The sequence below is a fragment of the Chenopodium album genome, chromosome 4 (assembly GCF_948465745.1).
Source record: "Chenopodium album chromosome 4, dcCheAlbu1.1, whole genome shotgun sequence".
Lineage (NCBI taxonomy): Eukaryota > Viridiplantae > Streptophyta > Magnoliopsida > Caryophyllales > Amaranthaceae > Chenopodium > Chenopodium album.
This window is the reverse complement of record NC_137837.1, coordinates 1201242-1216592: the sequence shown is the minus strand read 5'-3', so window position 1 is coordinate 1216592 and position 15351 is coordinate 1201242. Positions and strand designations below refer to the sequence as shown.

The 15351-nt window shown below is 34.1% G+C and overlaps 3 protein-coding genes across 3 annotated transcripts; 2 read left to right on the top strand and 1 right to left on the bottom strand.

The window, feature by feature from the left end:
• Positions 1-1165: 1165 nt before the first annotated feature.
• On the top strand, positions 1166-4774 carry LOC145628424 (serine/threonine-protein kinase Nek6-like). Its single transcript, XM_081680720.1, has 14 exons — positions 1166-1306; positions 1616-1765; positions 1883-1949; positions 2044-2109; positions 2217-2263; positions 2389-2434; positions 2525-2605; positions 2726-2768; positions 2867-2916; positions 3005-3086; positions 3203-3252; positions 3335-3408; positions 3519-3570; positions 3873-4774. The coding sequence occupies exons 2-14, from the start codon at positions 1632-1634 to the stop codon at positions 4644-4646; spliced, it is 1566 nt and encodes a 521-aa protein (XP_081536846.1). The 5' UTR covers positions 1166-1306; positions 1616-1631; the 3' UTR covers positions 4647-4774.
• A 2409-nt stretch (positions 4775-7183) lies between these two features.
• Positions 7184-9589, top strand: LOC145628423 (zinc finger A20 and AN1 domain-containing stress-associated protein 8-like). Its single transcript, XM_081680718.1, has 2 exons — positions 7184-7371; positions 8725-9589. Exon 2 carries the CDS (start codon positions 8735-8737, stop codon positions 9260-9262), a length of 528 nt encoding a protein of 175 aa, XP_081536844.1. The 5' UTR covers positions 7184-7371; positions 8725-8734; the 3' UTR covers positions 9263-9589.
• A 3367-nt stretch (positions 9590-12956) lies between these two features.
• LOC145626253 (uncharacterized) lies at positions 12957-15351 on the bottom strand. Its single transcript, XM_081678683.1, has 2 exons — positions 15208-15351; positions 12957-13798 (listed from the first exon to the last, which is right to left on the bottom strand). The coding sequence occupies exon 2, from the start codon at positions 13789-13791 to the stop codon at positions 13234-13236; it is 558 nt and encodes a 185-aa protein (XP_081534809.1). The 5' UTR covers positions 13792-13798; positions 15208-15351; the 3' UTR covers positions 12957-13233.

The following is a 15351-nucleotide window of genomic DNA, read 5'->3' as shown; positions in this document are numbered from 1 at the left end:
TTACATATACTCTTCTTCTTTATTAATTTCCTATTTATAGGAAGATTTTTCAAAATATTATGTACTCTAAAATAAGGTGAAAATACCAAAAAGAAAGAAAAAAAAAAGTACTAGTAATTACTTACATGTAGACAAAATTAAATTGTTATCCATTTATATACACTACTACTACTGGTACAGAAGTACCTCTGCTCTTTAAGGATGGTCGTAGAAGTAGTTGCTAACAAAAATAATCCTAAAATTAAATCATCCAAATATATTTTGAAGAAATTGAATTGTAAATTAAAAGAAATCAGAAAGTTGGTAAACTTATGCTCGTGCATCAAATGTTGATAATGAATGCACCAGCCAGGCTCCATCACTACCTAACTGTGATACACTTATACACAATTAGCCGTACTTCTATTTTAGGACACCCTTTTACATGATATTATTGTACCCTCAAAAATAAATTTTCACTTTCATTTTTAAATTTTCACCCTTTTCCTTGAAAAAATCACTAAAAAAAAATAATTACTATGGACTAGTTAATAGGATTGCATGGTAAATAATATAATGAAATAACTTTTGATGTATATCATGCACAAGATATAACTGGTTGTACATAGAAAAATAGGTATAGTTTCTATAGTCATACACTAATTGCTTTCGAGAGGTAAAATTTGTTAAGAGTGAAGAATACATGGTAAAATTTTCATCTTTAGCTACCAATAATATAGTGGTTTAATTTATTTTTTATTTATTTATTTTTTATTTTTTTTTTTTTACAATAGAATGTTTCATCAATCCTATACTAGTAACCTAGAATAATTGAGACTTTACTGAAATAATAATTTTCACTCTAGTAGTTGTACACCGTTCTGATCTCTCATAACTAAGGTGATCATAGATTAAAATTTCTAAATCTAACTTATTAAGTGAAAAGAATGATTAGTGACAACTTTTTCCAGACACTACGAGTATCATTAGTTACGACCCCCGGGAATTTATATCAACCAAAAAGTCCAATATACATCAAGGTGTGTTCTGTTGAAGGATGATGACACACCAACCACTTGGGGTATAATGATTTATCCCTCCATGTATCTGGGTATGCAAGCAAAGTTTCTCCTCTTTACCTTATTTTAACCTTTTATCACACACCTTTAACATTGTATGCCACACATACACTTCCTTTTTGCTCAAACACACTACTACTACTTTGCTTTTGCTTCAAATCAATCCTCTCTTAATTCCCTTTTCTCTTACAATAATTAATCACTAATTAATTACATTTTTATGCATTTCTTCACATGATTAATGTAATGTAAGTATAATTTCCCCTTCTTTTATTCTCTTAATTTATGAAATTAAATATCTTTTCTTGTTTACTATGTACAACTATTTTATCCAATATTTTTATTCATAATATTTATGTAATATACACTTGCTCATGTTGTTCTCATGAACCAACCTCATAATAAATCCCCTGCTCCACCCCACATATTCATTGTGATTATTTTTATATTTATTTTTGAATAAAAAAAAAATTATATTTATATATTATGATTGCAGCAGCCTTATAATATAAGGTATATTTATTTGATGTTACTTTTATTTTTCTGACAAATTGAAGAGTTGTGATCTGAACAATGGAGAATGTGAGTGATGATGTTGAAAGAGTAGTTGTATCAAAGATGGAACAGTATGAAATAATTGAGCAGATTGGTAGAGGAGCTTTTGGTACAGCATATCTTGTTCTTAATAAATTTGATCCTAAGAAAAAGTAAGATTTATTTTATTTCTCTGCATTTTTATATAAGTTTGTCTGAATTTTTATGTTACTTATGAAAAAACAGAATTTTGATGATTATATATGTATGTTCTTGGATTATTTTCCTAGATATGTGTTGAAAAAGATTAAATTAGCCAAGCAGACTGAGAGATTCAAGCGAACTGCACACCAAGAGGTTTGAATTTTGATCAAATCATGTGTTGTTTGTTACAAAGATGTTGTAATGTATGTTGTTCATGTTGAAATGTTCTGTTTATATGTTTTTGCAGATGAGTATTATAGCAAAGTTGAACAACCCTTATGTTGTGGAATATAAGGATGCATGGGTTGAAAAGGTATAATGTTTTAACAATTTCGCTTATTTTTGCCTATAATCTTATGATCAAGTAAGCTCTGTGATGATATGAGCCATTCTAAGATGAATTTTGTGAACTGCATACAGGAGTCTTATGTGTGCATTGTGACAAGCTACTGTGAAGGAGGAGACATGTAAGTTTTTCGGATATCATTGTGTGTGTAACGTATGGAGTATAACATAGAGTGTTTGGTTCGAGCAACAATTTTTATGACTTAAGGACTCGAAAAATAATGTTCAGACTGATCTGATATTTCAGGACTGAGACGATTAAGAAGTCAAGAGGAACATATTTTCCTGAGGAGGTAAAAAAAGAAGTTAACAAGTCTAAGGTGATGGGGAGGAAAAACACAACAGCCTAACCAAAGATTTATTATGCTGTAATTTATGAACAGAAACTCTGCAAATGGCTGGCTCAGCTCCTAATAGCCTTGGATTACCTTCATTCTAACCGCGTGTTACATAGGGATATAAAGGTTGGTTCAATTCGCGCTTGAAGTTCTTGATTGAATTAGAGGACAAAGAGTTTTTTTCGATATGTACATTAACCTAACACCCCCATTAGCTAACTAAATTCTATTACATTTTGCTTTCAGTGTTCCAATATTTTTCTTACCAAGGATCAGGATATCAGGCTAGGTAAGATACGCTAAAACTCTTAAGAAAGTGGAAGTTACTGCTATAGAGCTATTTCAGTGTCTGACACTTATTCCGAATATGGTGTGAAACTATAACAGGTGACTTTGGTCTTGCAAAACTGCTAAGCAAAGATGATCTTGCATTTTCGGTATCAGCTTGCATTGCTTGGGATATGTTGGTTACACGGAATTGTATTTTAGCTGATGATACTGATAGATTACTTGCAATACATGCAGATTGTAGGCAGTCCAAACTACATGTGTCCTGAACTTCTTGCTGAATTGCCTTATGGCTACAAGTCTGATATATGGTCCTTAGGTGGGAGTACTGAAATACACAAAACCATAAAATATGTCGTATAATATATGATACCTCTTATGTTTCTGATTGGTGAATGAATGAGTTAAGTTTAGAATATCTGCTATATTTTGCAGGTTGCTGCATGTTTGAAATAGCTGCACATCAACCTGCATTTCGAGCACCGGTAATTTGCTATAAATCTGAATCTGCTTACTATGTATTTTTCACTATGTGCTCTAACTAAGTACAGTTGAACTAAAAAACAGGATATTGCAGGGCTAGTGAACAAAATTAACCGGTCCACTATCTCCCCACTGCCAACTATCTATTCTCCCACACTGTAAGTGTCCTATCATTTAACATGATCTTAATCAAAATGAGCCAAAAAAAGCCCATGTTTTGCTGCATATTTACTGATGAATGCAGGTTGGACTGATTGCCAATATGCAGGAAACGTTTGATCAAGACCATGCTGAGGAAGAACCCGGAACATAGACCAACAGTAAGTAAGGATCCTTATGGACACCTATGTTACTCGGACTCTTCAACTCACCCCCAAGTACTCATGTCAGAGCCTCAACACCCTGACATGGGTATACATTTCATTTTGGACTGAAAATATGGTATTTTTCATAAAATAGCCAAGTCTGACACTGACCCTTGGCACACAAACACGAGTCTAACATGAGTATCCAGTCCGAGTAACATAGCTTATGATCATACTTGTGATACTAAGATTACATTATCTTATACTTATTGTAATTTTTTCTAGGCTGCTAACAGAATTTCAATTGATGTAAACAGGCTGCAGAGTTGTTAAGGAATCCTCATTTACAACCATACCTCGCTCAATGCCACACATCTCCTATCTACCTGCCAGTGAAATCTGAAGTTCCTGCTAACCAAACTAAACCAAATGTACCTCGCTTCACCAACAAGCCCAGCACTCCCAATGTCAGAAAGATTGTTAAGGCAAAACCACCAATAGATCTTCCTAGAGTTGCTCGAGTAACACCTAGGAAATCATTACTCAAGGCAGCATCCTCTTCAGATTCACTTGAAACTAAGGTTGAGACTAAAAGGGTTGATCCAACAAGTTGTTCAGAACGAATATCCAAAGCCGAGGAAGGGCTTAAAGTCATTTCAAACTACATAGAACAACTCAAGGATGCTGAACTAACAAAAAGTTTCTTCAACATGTTGAGTTCATACCACAAGTTTGATCATCATAGTGAGACAGAAAAACTTGCTGTTGAGTACCTAACTCAGATATTGGAAAAAATCAAGGGAATTCCTGGCAAAACTGTGGACAAAGAATCGATATCAAGAGCTAGTAGTGGTCTAACTACTTTGCCAGAGGAAGAAGGGAAGGTTGAGCTATGTGCACACGTCGAGCATAGAGCAGAAGCACTAGAATCACTCCTAGAGTTATGTGCTCGTTTACTTAAGCAGGATAGATTGGATGAACTTGCAGGGATACTAAAGCCATTTGGTGAAGAACCGGTTTCGTCTAGAGAAACTGCCATTTGGCTCACCAAAGGTTTGATGAATGCTGGAAAACAAGAAATGGGATCTTAGCTATATATCTAGTTATTTTGTTTGTTTTGTTCTTTGTATAATTGACAATCTTGACTGATACATGTGTTTTCTTCCATTTTTCTTTTGATTTTGCAAATTAACCAAATGATGAACTTTTGTTTTGTGTATTTGCATCATTGAATTTCGGGTATATATTATGTACATGAAATATGATTTGTTCATAAAATTTCCTTTGGTCGAAGTGAAATGAAATTAATCGAAGTTTTTGCTCCCATGTAGAAATGGGACAACTAAATTATAAACACCGCACTAAAATTAAAATATTGAAAATTTTGAAGAGATGAAATTTTAAATGAAAAGTTAATATACCCTTCTCTTAAGATCGTATCCTAAGTCTCTTAAGATCGTATCCTAAGTTAACGTACGTAATAAAAATCTTATGGAAAGGTTTAATGATTAAGAACTTAGGTATCACATCAACTTTTATGAGAAAATTCTTATCATCAATTATCTATCTTTTCTTGCTGGACTATGTTAGAACAAAGCAACAATACACCACAAATGGTCCAATAATAAAGATACCTAGAAAAATATTAACCAATCTTTAGCCCATCACACATAATCTGCTCCATATATTCCATCAAACAACACATTGATTCCCTAATCCCTACACTTTAATGTGCTATTTTAAAAAAATATTTTAGTGGTGCTATATATTTGGTGGATTCGGAATATTAGTCAACTAAGTAAGGTAAACTCGCGATTTGAAAAACCAAGTTACCTCATTATCCTTACTTGATTAATTACCCTTGACTTGGTCTTAGATTCATTGAATATGGACAAAAATAACATTTCCTTGAACTAACATACACTCCGTGTTATTTGACCTTTTTGTGTTTTTCCCCCCTTTAAGGACTCTTGTACGGTTATATGTACAACACATACACACGGTTGATGACACTCTTCGTCGTATTGAGTAAGACTTTTTATAATAAGAGTACACACGTATAATCACCACATGGTACCGCAATCATTCAACTAGAATTAACATTGCTCATATGATACATTGATATGAGAATTGAGAAGCTAAGTAGAATAAAATTGTTATGCTACTTTTCAACTCCATATATTTCTTCGTAGTATAAATGACACAATTGGTTAGAGGAGTAGCATGCCTAGAAAGAGAGAAATGATTTTGCGCTGGAAAATAAATAAAGTCAAATGACAATAATTGCATGACATATAAATTATATACATACTCTCATATTGCCTTTGTTGGGGGCTTATATTTTATACTTATCTTTCCAAATCTACCATTCTATTTTATTTTATTTTTATTAGCTTTAGCGTTGAAATTATAAATATTTGACCAACATAATTATATTTGTTAGGAATATTTAACTATTAGAATAAACTAATTTCTTATATTCGTACATTATTTTCAAAGGTAAGGGAAAAAACATAATACGAAGTATGCACTTACGTCTACCAACCAAAGTGCAACCAACAAGCTAGATTACAAGAACATTGAAATATAAGATTAAAAATTAAAAATACTAATAATAATAAATTAATAATGTTATACTGTTATAGTTATACAATATGGAATGAGTCACCAACTGTTGATTCCTGGAATACAGGTACAAATTACATCACCTTTCACCCCAAGAAAAAGCGAGAGAATATCTTCATGGAATATAAACTTAGTACGATTTTTTTTAGTCTTTGTGATTCCTATCTTATCGTGCTTGTGAAAATTACTACTAGTACTTATTTATTTATTTTAAAAAAAGAAAAAAAAAAAAAGTTCAAGAGAATGGTAAATTAGACCATTGTATGTAACTCACTAACTTGTCGATTTATAAAGGTTGTGCAAATATTAATGTAAGAAAGTATAATCATACTATGTAGTAAATTAGTGTAAGACAATTGAAATCTGAATATGATTATTAATAATCTAATGGGTTAATGAACTATCAACCTAAATTAATAAAGAATTATTTTATAATCTCAAATCTCAATGCACTTAAAATATTACAAAATATTATAAGCTATTTGTATGTATGGTATCATAAACTTCTACTACGACCTCCATCTCACAATACAAAGTAATTCAATCGATGTTTCACTTCCTCCATTTTCAATCATTTTATATTTTTATATCAAGGAAAAAAAAACCTATGAAATACTTTCTACTCCATACTTGTATTGAACAAGCACTTTCTAGATGCTAGAAAGTCAAAGTCTCATTCCCTTTGGTTTTTGTAAGAAGAACTAAAGAATTTACAAGTACTAAACTAGTATTGTCAACTTAGTTACACAGGTCAACGCTTAATGATATATTGAGAAGTACTCCGTAAGAAATTAAAATCCCCAACTCCCAACATATAGGTAGATGGTGAGGCTCGAACTTGTGACCTCGACTCTTCGGTTTACTTGTAACCAAAACAACGAAAGGAAGGCGTGTAAATCAGTTTCCCTAAGGGAGCGTTAACAGAAGAGTCCACGACAACCAAAGGGCAAAATGGGAAAGAAAAAAAAAGAAGGATACTTTAGCAATCAGTAATTAGGCGTTCGTTGGCGGAGAGAGAACGTCTCTTTATTAGGAAGACACAAGAGAGGGGAGGAGAGAGAAACTCTTTAGAGAGAGAAAGATAGAGAGAGAAGGAGTTCTTCTCTCTTTAATACCCATTTTAACTCCCCCATTTTCTTCTTCTTTTTTCTCTCTCTTCCCCTTCTTCGCGATCTCTTTGCCTTTCTCCAGGTTTGTTTTTCTTTTGGGGTTAATTACCTTTACATCTCATTTTTATTTCAATAGTTTTATGCTTTTATTTTGATTTTTTGAAAATGATTTTTTGAATTTGTGTTTACCTTTTTGTTTGTTTGTTTGATCGTTTGATGGGTATGTTTTAAATGATTTACTGGGTGTTGGATTTTGGAGAATTAAAGGGTCATTTGTTAGGAATTTGATTGAATTTTGTTGGTTAGGGTTTTGAATTTTTGATTTTGTTGATTCATTTCTCCCAAATCAGGGGTTTTACGTGACTAATTTGAGATGGGTTTGATAGATTTAGCTTTAGAAATTTGAATATTGTATGATTTGTTGAATTTATTGGGTGAAAGATTGAAACTTTATTCGTTGAATATTGGTATTAATTTTTAATAATAAGACATGCGTCAATTTTACATTTTTCATTTTGCTTTATAATTAGGTACAAAGTTTGATTGATTAAGCATCTGTAATTTGATACCTTTTGGTTGGTTATGTTTCGTTTTCATTTGGTGTGACCTCTGTTTGATTTAGCTAGTTGTTGCTCATGCTTTTGGGAAATTATATCTTGTTGAATTTCATTTTTTATTTATGATTTAGATAGAAATTGCATTTTGAATTTATGTGTATGAGTTAATTATATGTGATGTGGTGTGTGATTGTTTTGTGAAATTGCGAAATATTTAGGGGAGGTCTCTTGTACCTGTAGGGGTTTAGCTTAGCGAAGAATTATATAATTCTTGCTTTTTATGCTTGTGTTTTAGCATTGTGAATGGTGTAATGGTTCATATTCTATAAACGACGGTCTGTCTTTCTCTTGCGGTCTGGATTGGACGATTGGAGATGGTAGGGTGGTCTTTGTGGTATTCCCCTGTAGTTGGATGAGGGTTTATCTGTTTGCTTAGCATTTAACATGCATTTTCTGTGTGCTGAAGTTTAACTTGTTATGTTGTTCAGTGGCATCATTCTTATCGAAATTGAAATGGTGGTTGAGATTTGAGAAAGCATATAAAACTTAAGTCTAATATACAACCTTACATTAGTTTGTCAGCATGTGTGCTATGGATGGTTTGTGCCTTTGTGGTCATGTATTGAGTGTTTGGCAAGTGTGCGATAAATGGTCATTTTTGTTAATTTCTGGTTTGTGTAGATACATGCCAGAGATGCCGGCTTGTGCAACCGGTAATACATCTTGGGGCTCCTAGAAATTCTAGTTTTATAATCTGTCTGCAGCTATCCGCTGCTGCTTGTGCAAAAAATGAAAGTCATGCATTCGTAAATTGTTTATTAGAGTTATGCAACTCTTAATAGGTTTATTTTTCTTTTTGCCTGTTTGTTTTGCTTCAGAACTTCGGAAATGGACCATGATGAGACTGGATGCCAAGCTCCTCCAGAAGGACCAATCTTGTGCATTAATAATTGTGGATTCTTTGGGAGTGTGGCAACGATGAACATGTGCTCCAAGTGCTACAAAGATGCCGTTCTCAAGCAGGAGCAAGCTAAACTTGCTGCATCATCTATTGAAAATATAGTGAATGGATCATCGAGTGGCAACGGCAAGGAGCCTGTTGTTGTTGGCACGACGGTGGATCTGCAAGTCAAACCTATTGAACTAAAAGTCGTACCTGCACCAGAGTCAAGTGTATCAACAGAATTGGTGGAGGAAAGTGGTGATGCTAAGCCAAAACAAGGGCCTAGCCGTTGTACCACTTGCAAGAAAAGGGTAGGCTTGACAGGATTCAATTGCCGGTGCGGTAATCTTTTCTGTGCCACACATCGCTATTCAGACAAACACGAGTGCCCCTTTGATTACCGCACTGCTGCTCGTGATGCCATAGCTAAAGCCAACCCTGTTATTAAGGCTGAAAAACTCGATAAAATCTAAGGCTGGAGGTGTGAAGTTCGATCATTCAAAAATACAATGCATCCTTTTCTCCAACGAGACTTCTCTTTGAGTTGGCTGCATATTATCAAGAAGGTGTCCTCTACAATGGATATGTTGGCTTGGAGAAAGGCGAGTTAGGACAGCTTTGCAGCTTCAAGTTATTCTCTATTTGTGATTGCCTTAAATGTGTTGTTGGCTCCGATTATCTCTTCTACCTGTGCTGGTTTGATGGACAATCTCTTAAATTAGCTTTGTAATGTGTCCCTTCTGGCCGAAAAATTGGCATTATGAGTAGTTTATGTGAAAATGATTTGTGATATTCAGAAATGTCTTCTTCATTCTGTAACTAACAGTTGTTTTTACTTAAACCTATTTGTTACGCCGTGCACAGGCAATCATATCCTCACCCCGTGGCCTAAGTAGATAAAAAATTCATGTATCATATCCTCGTCCCATGGCCTAAGTAGATCAAAAATTCATTTAAACTATCACTTATTACAAGAAGTTACCCAAAAATTTTGGGACTATACTAGAATGTTTGAAGAATGGGATAAATCTAAGAACATAGATGGAATTTAACACGTTAACTGAAATAATTATTTATTGAATTATTAGTAGTGGTTTAACAAGAATGAATTCAATATTAGAATAATTTTGTTAAAAAAAAAAAATTTGATTATCAGTTTTGCATACCTAAAAGTATTTTAAAGGACAGTGGGTATTGACTATTGCAACCAGAACAATGCACTAAAAATATGGTGGATTGATGTCTAGATGAGCCAAAACATAATCCAAAACTCCGTAGGCTTTTAGCCTTATTATACAATGAGTTCATCAAAAGTATTCTCGTTGCAACATTATTAAAGTTTAATTTATTTTTTATTGGATCAGCGTTGGTAAGATTGTGTGTAGCCATGTTAGATATTTCCGATCATAGCAAAGGAGTGGTGGACTGGTGGTAGCAAGTTCGAATGTAACTACCCAAAGTCGAACCATGTTCAATATTTACGATCATAGCAAAGGTGTAGTGGTAACAAGTTTGAATGTATCAACTCAAAGTCGGACGTGTTACTCGTATAACTCGAGTAGATCACAAGGTGGCTAGTTGGTTGCTCTATTTCTATTATCATTTTAACTCACAAGCCCATAGCCCTTAAACAAGTATTTTGAAACACTGATGACCTTTTACATGTAAGATTGTAAAGGACTTATCATATTCACTTGGTATGCAATTAATAGTCTCCTAAAAAGATGTAGCTCTCTGGAAAAAGAGGTAAGAGTAAAGTCTTTTGTACAACTTGGGGCAAGTAATTGAAGCATGTATTTAGAGTATAACATGATACAACTACATTCAAATCCAACACGGATAAACCAGAAACAAACGTAAATATAAACACGAATATGATATAACTTGAACTTTCTATCATACTCCGTATTGTGTAATCTTTTTTAGCCAACCAAACACGAACATGTACAACGAACCCAAATTCAACACTAAATATCTTGTGTTGAGTACAATTTGAAATATCTTGTGTTGAGGACGATTTGAAAGGTTTTGAGCACAATCTGAAATCAGCACGAATAACAAACTTGAAAGCAACCAGTTACCAGAAAGGCAAACCCTACTTGTGGGTTTGTGTGTGTTCAGGAGTTGCCTCTTCATACATCCTACTGGATTATGGGGAAGACAGGTTGTTGCTCACATAATTGTCAGGATGTTGTTGGATTTTTTTTTTCTCTTTTATTTTGGATTAATAGTCGGAATATAAGCTTTAATTTTGCTCTCTATAGAACTTTACTGTTGAAAGGTTGACAGCTGCAATTGATATTACAGTCTGCTTCAACATTCCATGTGCAATTCATCAAGTGAATGAATATGGGAAGGCATGATTTCGGCCATACCATGTTGCATGGGCAAGAAGTGTTCTTATTACTCATACAGTCCATTTATTGCCTGGCGAAACTAGCAAGGATAGTCATACGAGTAAACATATATAGTCAGTTTAATTACGCAGATAATCATGCAGGACGTATAATATTTGGAATTGTATAAGTTGACAAAGCACAGAGTAAGGGAAGTTGCTTACTGAATCTGGCCTAGGGAAGTCCCGCGTTATGTAGCCAGCCAAACACCTTCCTTAGCTTTCCACAAGAGTTGGAAATTTAAAGTGTACAGAGTAATTTGTAATTCTTAAGTGCAACCAAAAGGCAACTATAGTAATTTCCGACTGTAGAATGGTTGCAGACAGTTTGCTAATTCAATCCTTTTACTGTTTTGACATCCAAAGTTATATGTGTAGCAAATTTCACAGCTATTATTCTTATGTCTCTAAGCATCCAATCCACTATCATATATTCTCTTATTGCAAGGGATACTGAGGCAAGTCCCGAATAGAAAACAGAAATTCTTCGATAAGTCTAGGTAAGAAATTCCTACTTCAAAGATAAACCTCTGGAAGGGGTGCACAAAATATACCATGCAACTAGAATCACAAAATATCGTGCTGCTTGCCAGATGCCACATTACACTTGCAAGCAGCAAGAACAAGCATTCCTAGCACTTAGATGAAGGGTGGCTTACCATAGTCCCTTAATTTCAATCTAGAGGAAACTAACTCTACTCTGAACTACAGTTTGGCTAAGGTCAACATAACATCCGATTTGTTAACTACCTTCATCATTCTCAGCTAGGCGAGTCTATAGACAGTCATTTCAAGTGTCTTAAAAAGAACTATAGAAGTCTCCATTAAACACTCACTGTAATGAGTTCAGTAACACCATTTCCAACTCAATAGTTTTCTCAATTTTCCATCTTTAAAATTTATTTCCTCCATCACCTAATATTGTCCACTGGATAGTTTGAGGATAATTCCTGATGATCTCACTCTCTCCTTCGGTTAATTTATACTCACTCATTTCCACAAGACTTGCATTTTTAGTCTTCTGCATCTCTAGAAAGCAACAAGAGGATATACTGAAAGTAACTTAATAGTCCCAGGAGCACCATGGGCAAACCATCAAAGAAGAAACCAGTCTCCCGGCCAATATATTCAACTCTTAACAGCTTCAATAAATTGCCTGCCAGAAAATTTGCATAATGCAAACTCTTTCCTATAATCTATCACAAAAATTATTCACCTCTTATCAACTACCGAGTATTTGAGCTTAAACATTCTCATTGGTATCATTCAGGGAAATTTACCAAAATTTCTTTTTTTTTTTCCTATATTTTTCTAATGGGGAAGAACCACCAAATTTTCACAATATGCTGACTTACGAAAACAAATCCTAATAAAAGAAGGGTTTTAGTAATATAGGCCTAATCCTGTGAAAGTTCACAAATTGTCCATGGTACTAAGAAACAGTAACACCATTTAATATGCATAAGCACAAAGCATTCAAAATAATGTATGCAAGTTAGCCAAAATCTCCAATGATAACAAATAAGGTTCGCCATTTCTGATTCACTAGATCAATTTAACCAACTGCTCACCTTGTATAAGGAAAAGGAATTAACCAGTAAAAATTGTCCCTTATGAGTTATAAACACAGACGGTACCATTGTTTCAATCATATGCTCATAATATAGTCAAATCACTCAAATGCTTACATCATATGTATAACATGAAACCTTCCATTCAATCAATCAACAAGACCCCACATAATTGTGTACTAAAACAAAAGCATGTCTTGCAACATCCATATTTCAAAAAGTATTAACTTGTAAAACAGTTTCGTATCAAAAAATAACAGGAATGCTGACTCATATAATCATGTTAGATTAACTGGGAAAGTATATTGGTTCCAAAATTGAGGCAAGTCCAACAAGACTTCTAGTTTCTAAGCTCTCAAGTTTTTAAGCTCATGCTTATACATTATTCGAATATTCTATCTCTATTTCCTCTTAAAAGGGTCTATAATTCAGAACCTTGTTCTAGCAAATATATAATCAAAAGAGATCAACAGCAGAATCAAATGGACATTCCACTAGATTCAGCTTCAAGATACTTACACATTCTCTCCATAACCTCTCTGCCCTTGACACTGTTCTGCAAGAACTTATCAACACATCGCTGCTCCACCTTCTCTGCCATTGAAGCAAGGGCTGATAATGGCTTTATCCTGATGCTAGTCTCTTGTCTGCAGAGAGTCCATGCAGAGGGATTGTCAGGGTGAGGATCATACCGTATTTTCTCCTCAACCTCAACAAACTTCTGCATACTAACATTCCGAGTAATAAGTTGCATTGAACGTGATTGAGCATCAACAACCGTAGATTCAACACAATGGCAGATATCCTGGCCAACCATCTTGCGAATAAACCATGGTCCAGGAGCATGGATTGTGATTGCTCTAGTGGTGTAAAGCTTCCCAGTATCAGGTTCAAGCTTCCTATTCAAAGTGTCAACTTCAAGGATGTGAGAGAGAGTGCGTTTGTTCTCTGGATCAGAAAATTTGCGCCAAGATGCAGATGTCACTCTTTCCCATGGATGCTGGTAGACATGCTCTTGTTTGTAAGCCTTCACCATCACTCCACTGTGGACAGATTAAACTTAAATAAGAAACAATTTGATACATATTTTTCTGCATTTCACTTATACACATTACACATTCCAAGTGGTTGCAACTAATAAATTATCCATCATAATATAAAAGAAGCACGCAGTACAAGGCTACAATCAGATTGAGAAAGCAGCAAAACTTTGTTACTCCCTAATTTCTTACAATTTGTGGGTGAAACTCACACATGCGGACCAGGAGGAATTCAGCACACGAACAAAACAAAAGAGATTCTAAATCCTACAGCTACAAAAGGAAATGGATGAACAATTATGCCTAACTTGAACTCTAAACTTAAAAAAGAATATCAGGGTTTATCAAATCAAACAAAATAACTCACAGTGACAATATATCAATATGTCGATAATCTTAAGAAAGACTATGGACTCAACCACCCATCCAAAGCCAATTTTCCAAAATCCAAAGATAAAACGCTCAAAAACATATACTTTATTTTTATGTACTACCTCAAAAAATAAGCTAACTTATAGCATTAAATGATTAAATCCACTTATGGGATTAAGGCTTTAATTGATTGATTGATATAGCATTAGATCAAGACACATAACACCAAACATTGATAAAGTTTCCACCTAAATGAGATTTAAGGGATTGAAAGACACTAACACGCTGTTTGCAACTGACATATGATTTTAAACCGATGAGGCAAGCCAACAATCTCAGGAATGCTTTCATCATCTCTCCTCCAACCTTGTCCATTAAGTCAATTATGGGTGTAAGAATAACCAAGTGGCTTGAACCCTAACTTTTTCCGGGTGTGATCTTAAATTCATAAGCTCAAAGGAGGCTTGACTTGAATGCAATGCATAATACATATGCTCAAGGCCGGTTTAAACTCTTACATACAAGCTCAAGATCAGCTAAAGGCCATTTAATTTCTTGTTCTTTCATATCAACTCTAGTCTAAATAGCTTCTGAAATCTCTCGGATGAAGCTAGCCAAAACCCAACAACTACAATCATCAAGATACACAAACCCGAAAAAAAATCGCGCTTATATATTGATTTTCTTCAAAAATCAAGCATGAGTAACACTAAATTAACTAAATTTAAATTGCTAAATTTAATCTAACTATAGTCTACATAAGATCCTACGAAAAAAACCCTAAATTGGAAAGCTCCGCCGCATCAACCACCAAATCAATGACTAACAATGGCGAAATTTTACCACGATTCCTCACAAACCCAGCTCCCAAATCAACCCAAAAAGCAAGAAATCAACGAATTATGAAATTAAATGATCAATTAATTCAAATAATAGTCAAAATTAACAAATTTAGTCAAAAATTGAAGATTGGCATTGATAAGAAACATACGAGATATTAAATTAAAAGCATTGTTTGCATAAAATAGAAAAAGAACTACCTTGTTAGATTTGGGAAGATTGAAAATGAGAGATCAAAGTAGAGATGAGTTAGTAGTGGATTTCTGCAGAGCTGAATTTCTTTGTGCGTCGCAAACCCAAACTAAAAGAAACCGTTTTTTTTTTTGTTTCTTGAGGAGTAATAC